At 57.7% G+C, this 4,400-nt stretch overlaps 1 protein-coding gene across 6 annotated transcripts in view; it reads right to left on the bottom strand.

Moving 5' to 3' along the window:
* The window catches only part of DAB2IP (DAB2 interacting protein), a 76,592-nt gene that overhangs the window by 42,589 nt on the left and 29,603 nt on the right, over window positions 1–4,400 (bottom strand). Inside the window, exon 1 of one of the 6 annotated variants that reach the window (XR_003005598.1) lies at window positions 3,320–3,472. The exons of 2 other annotated variants lie outside the window; for them this stretch is intronic. Coding sequence is in view for 3 of the 4 variants with exons in the window: in XM_024762323.1 (XP_024618091.1) it covers window positions 3,320–3,486 (167 nt within the window). In the remaining variant the exon portion in view is untranslated. Of the gene's footprint in view, window positions 1–3,319; window positions 3,858–4,400 lie in introns of those variants that run through there. 3 more of the 6 variants (XM_024762323.1, XM_024762321.1, XM_024762322.1) reach the window with 3 other exon arrangements.

The following is a 4,400-nucleotide window of genomic DNA, read 5'->3' as shown; positions in this document are numbered from 1 at the left end:
GGAGAGACGAGCACTAGAGGAAACAGGGGCTAGGAGGCAGGAGGCATGCCTTGCAGCCCCAGCAGAGCACATGGCCACTACTCCTGAGGGGCAGTGGGGGACCAGGCCCCTTATACCCACCATCACCTCCTCATCTATAGGGTTAATCAGTCAGTCAGGAGTGGCGTGACTGGGAGGTCTGCGGGGCTGAGTGGCAATTCTAGTTGTGTTCCTTAGCAACTGTGGGCCTTTGGGCAAGTTCTTCCACTTTCCTTAACCTCAGTTTCTTCAGGTACAAAATGAGGAAATACACTATCCTCGGAAGATAACAGGTGTAAAAACACTGGTTAACCAGGTGCAGAGAAAGCATTTAACAAAACCACTGGGGAACCCAAAGACTCAAATATCTGGGTGTCACTCATTCAACAACAGAAGCATTAGAGCTTAGGCTGTCCCCAACCCTACACTGTCTCCCCAATAAGCCAAACACATTCTAACCCGCACCCCGACCCCACTGCACAGCCAAGCACTGCGGGGAGGTCAAGGTCCCAGCTACCCAAATATTCTGAAATAGACCTCAGACTTCTCCGGAGGCCAAACACACCAAGGAACCTTCCAGAGCAAAGCCACCGGTGCAGACCAAGTCCCGCTCTCAGCTCTGGGAAGGGCGGAAGGGCCCTCTGAGGAAAGCCAGGTGCACAGTGCTCTTCCTTAGGCGCCCCGGACTCAGAGAGATGGGGCAGGGAGTGGGGAGCACAGGGCTGGGTGCCTGCAAGAGCAGAAAGCGAGCCCTCCAAGGAGAGAGGGAGACAGAGCTCGGAGAGCTACTGAAGACCACAGCGGGGGGGCGGGGGCGCCCAATCCAGGCCTCCCCAGTGCGGATCTCTAGGGATTCCGCTCAGAGGCTCCTGATGCAGGCCCAAGGCGGGGGCCCACGGCTGGTGCACGGGGACCAGGACCCGGGACGTGTGAGCCCTCACCTGACCCTCCTCGGCTTCCCGGACGGGCCGCTCGCCCTGCGCTTCTCAGGCCCTGCCGCCTCCTCTTCTACTCACTTCCTTTCTACTCAACACACCTGGCCTGACCCCAGTGCTCCTCCCAAAGGTCTTCGTGTGACCAAAGCCAACCACAGTTCCTGTCCTCTCCGTACTAAACAGGACAGCTAGTTCCCTCCCTGAAACCCAGGCCACCACCCGCTCTGAGGTGCCTCCCCTCCCTCCCAGGCCACTGCCCTGCTTTCCCAGTACCGCACCACCTTTCCACCGGGTGCTGGAGTTTCTCAGGCTCTGACGTGGGTGCACTCTCCTTCAGTAAAACACTCTCCTTTGGTGATCGCATCCACGCCTTAGCTTTAAACACCTCCAGGGCTCAAGACTCCAAAGTTTCTATCCCAGCCCTCCCCTCCTCTGCGCTCCAGACTCACATATCTAAATGCTGACGCCTCACAGAACCTCAAGTCTGAAATGTCCAAAGCGGAGCTTTGTCTCAGCAGCTTAAGCCAGGAGTCTCAGAAGCCAGCCACCCTCCCTTTCCTTGGCCTCCAGAACCCAATCCATCAGCAAATCCTACCGCTACCGCCTCTAAAATCTCTCACACCTGTCCACGCCTCTTCACCGGCCTTACCCCACCTCCCCACCCAGGAGTCAGAGGGACTCTTTAGAAAGGCAAATCAGATTATTTAACTCCTGGGCTAAAAACCCTCCAGTGACTCCCTACAGCAATTTGAATAAATCCGAACTCCTCCCCAGGGAAAGAAGTCCGCGAGAGTACTGGCCTACCCTCTGATCTCATCTGGCAATCCCCATCCCCCAACTGGAAACCACTGCTTTCCCGCCCTCGGGGACTTTGCACTCACTGCTCCCTCAGTCTGGAGCTCTAGTTCCACCCCCTTCCCATAAAGGCTGGCTTCAGGAGGCCGGTGGAGCTCAGTCCTCCCCCGGACCGCCCCCGTCCCGGCTACAACAGGTCCTGCCCCACCCCCGTTACTCCCCACGGAAACACTTGGCTGTTTCCTTCACATCATCTTGTCCGTTCAGCCAGCAAATATTTATTAAGTGCAAACAGTGAGCCAGACACTATTTTAGGCACTGGGAATCCAGGTGCTGAACAAAGCAGACAAAAATCCTGACTGATATCACCCCATCTAGAATTACTGATGTGTTTCTCCACTCACTTCTGATTGCCTGTCTCTCCTGCCAGAAGGGAAGCTCTGTTGTCTTTCTGCATCCTAAGGGAGGGTCTGGCAACAACTCAGTAAGTATTTATGAAATAAACATGCAAAAACAAAGAAACAAAGAACAGGTCAGCAAGAGAACCAAACCCAGAAAGACACAAGAAGTCAAGAGCCACGCCTTCGCTGCCTTAAGGCAGACGCCTCTCACTACCCCGGGGTCTCAGGTGAGCAGGAAGGCTTCTGTGACACCCCAACCCTCCTAGGGGACAGACTAGATGCACAGTGGCAGCTGGTTAACCGTGGAGAAGAGGCATGACTGCAGGCATGCGCGGTCAGGGAGGGCTCCTAGAGAGGTGAATCTGAACACGGCCAAGCCCCACCCCGCCCCCCAAACCTAGGGAGAGGGAGGAAAACAAATTTGTGTTTTAGAGCTCTGACGTTCTTTGGTCGAGTAGAAAACAAGGAAAAAACCTGGCTCCAAAAAACCCTTTACTTTTTATTAGTGTCTGGATCAATAAAAGTTTTGGGATTAAAGCTTCCCTCCTGCAATACTAACCGTCAGAGAGACAGCCTAGGATTATTAAATCTGTCTCCAAGAGGCAGCGGCTAGGAGCCCCCGCGGCTTCACCCTGCTCCTCACCCGCGCTGGGAGGCCCAGGCTAAGCGGACAGTAGCCTGAGGGCCCTCGCTGGCTCCTCAGCTTGGGGTCAAAGGCCCCTCCTCACAGCCCACCTTGCCAACCCCACCAGCTCCCTGGGCCTAGATCTTCCCCACAGCTTTGCCTGCTTGCTTCCACCTCCTTGGTTCTCCGCTCACTGGGCTTCTCTCCACCGGGATCCCGAAGACTTGAAGCTCCCGGGAGGACTGGGCCTGGTTCCCAGGAGGGAGGAGCCAGTTAAGCAACCCGGCCCCCACCTTCCCCCTTCCTTCCAAGCCGGTGGGGGTCTCCCATTCTTCCCCCGAGGCCAGCGTGAAAACCAGGCTGCTCGAGAGGGGCTGTGGGGGCCTCAACAAGGCCCTGGCCGGAGAGTGGGTGGGCTCCCAGGGCTGGGCCCCCTTGGAGAAACAGCTCCACACCCTCAGCCTCCACCCACAGCCATCGAGGTGCCCACCCACAGGGCAAGAAGTTTCCTGCACCCCCTTCCCCAGGCAGAGCCACCCACAGACCTTGGCGGTGGGATAGGCCTCTGGGCTGACCCTGGTCTGGGCACCAGGGGCCTGGGAGCCAGATCTGGCTTTCGAGGACGGCCGGGTCTCCACAGAGCAGCTCCTCCGGCCCGGCCCAGGATCTTGCCGAGGTTATCACCGAGGAGTCCGAGGCCACAGAGGCCCATTCCTGAGAATGGCGGGCACCCAGGTGCCTCTCCTGGCCAGATCGGGGGACCTCTCAGTCCAGGCCAGCATCTAAGAGGTGTGACCAGGCAGGTTTCCCCTTCCCGCAAAGCACGTGCTGACTCTGTCTTCCAAGTTGAAATTTCAGAAACGACTTAAAAAAACACATCGGTGACAACTCTAGAGGTTTCCGGGTCCTCCACGGAACAAGCGGAAAATTACAGTCTTCCATACAGGTAATCACATGGCACAAACTCCAGGTCCAAGAAGTCTAGAAAGACGCACTTCCAACCACGAGCATGCCGCCCTCCAAAGGCACCTGGGCGGGGTGCGTGCCCTGGGACCGAGCTCCCGGTCCGGGAAGCTGGAACAAGGCTCGCAGAGGAATCTCAGGCTCCTCCCCAAAGCGCTGACTCCGCCCAGGGTCCTAAGCCGCCCGAGTCCCGCCTCCGGGCCTTTGCACTTGCCGTTCCCTCTGCTTGGCCCTGGCTCTAGGCCAGGCTGGTTTCTCCTCTCTCATTCTGCTCTCAGATCAATTGTCACGCGCGTCCTAGTAGAGGTCGTTCTAACCAAAGGAGTAACTTCCACCGCCACCCCAAGTTATCACTCAACTTCACTTTCCTCATGGTACTGATCTGCAAGCTTGGGCCCCCTCCTCCTCCCACCTGGAGAACGTCCGGGCCTGTTCACCTGGTAGGCCCGGCACACCTCGGGCCAGTGCCTGGCACAAAGTAGGCACTAACAGATGTCCTGATCGAATACTAGTGTCCTTACGGCTGGCCTGAGACAGGCCGGCCAAAGCTAAGTGGGAGCTGGGGTGACCGAAAGACTCGGGGACGCGCCAAAAGCACCTCTCCCGCATCCGGCTCCTGGAGCGTTCCAGGCTCCGCCCCCGCGGCGCCACGCCCCTCGCGCT

Source organism: Neophocaena asiaeorientalis, unplaced genomic scaffold, assembly GCF_003031525.2.
Source record: "Neophocaena asiaeorientalis asiaeorientalis breed wild unplaced genomic scaffold, Neophocaena_asiaeorientalis_V1.1 scaffold78, whole genome shotgun sequence".
Lineage (NCBI taxonomy): Eukaryota > Metazoa > Chordata > Mammalia > Artiodactyla > Phocoenidae > Neophocaena > Neophocaena asiaeorientalis.
The sequence above is the reverse complement of the archived record's forward strand: the minus strand, read 5'-3'. Positions and strand labels throughout refer to the sequence as shown.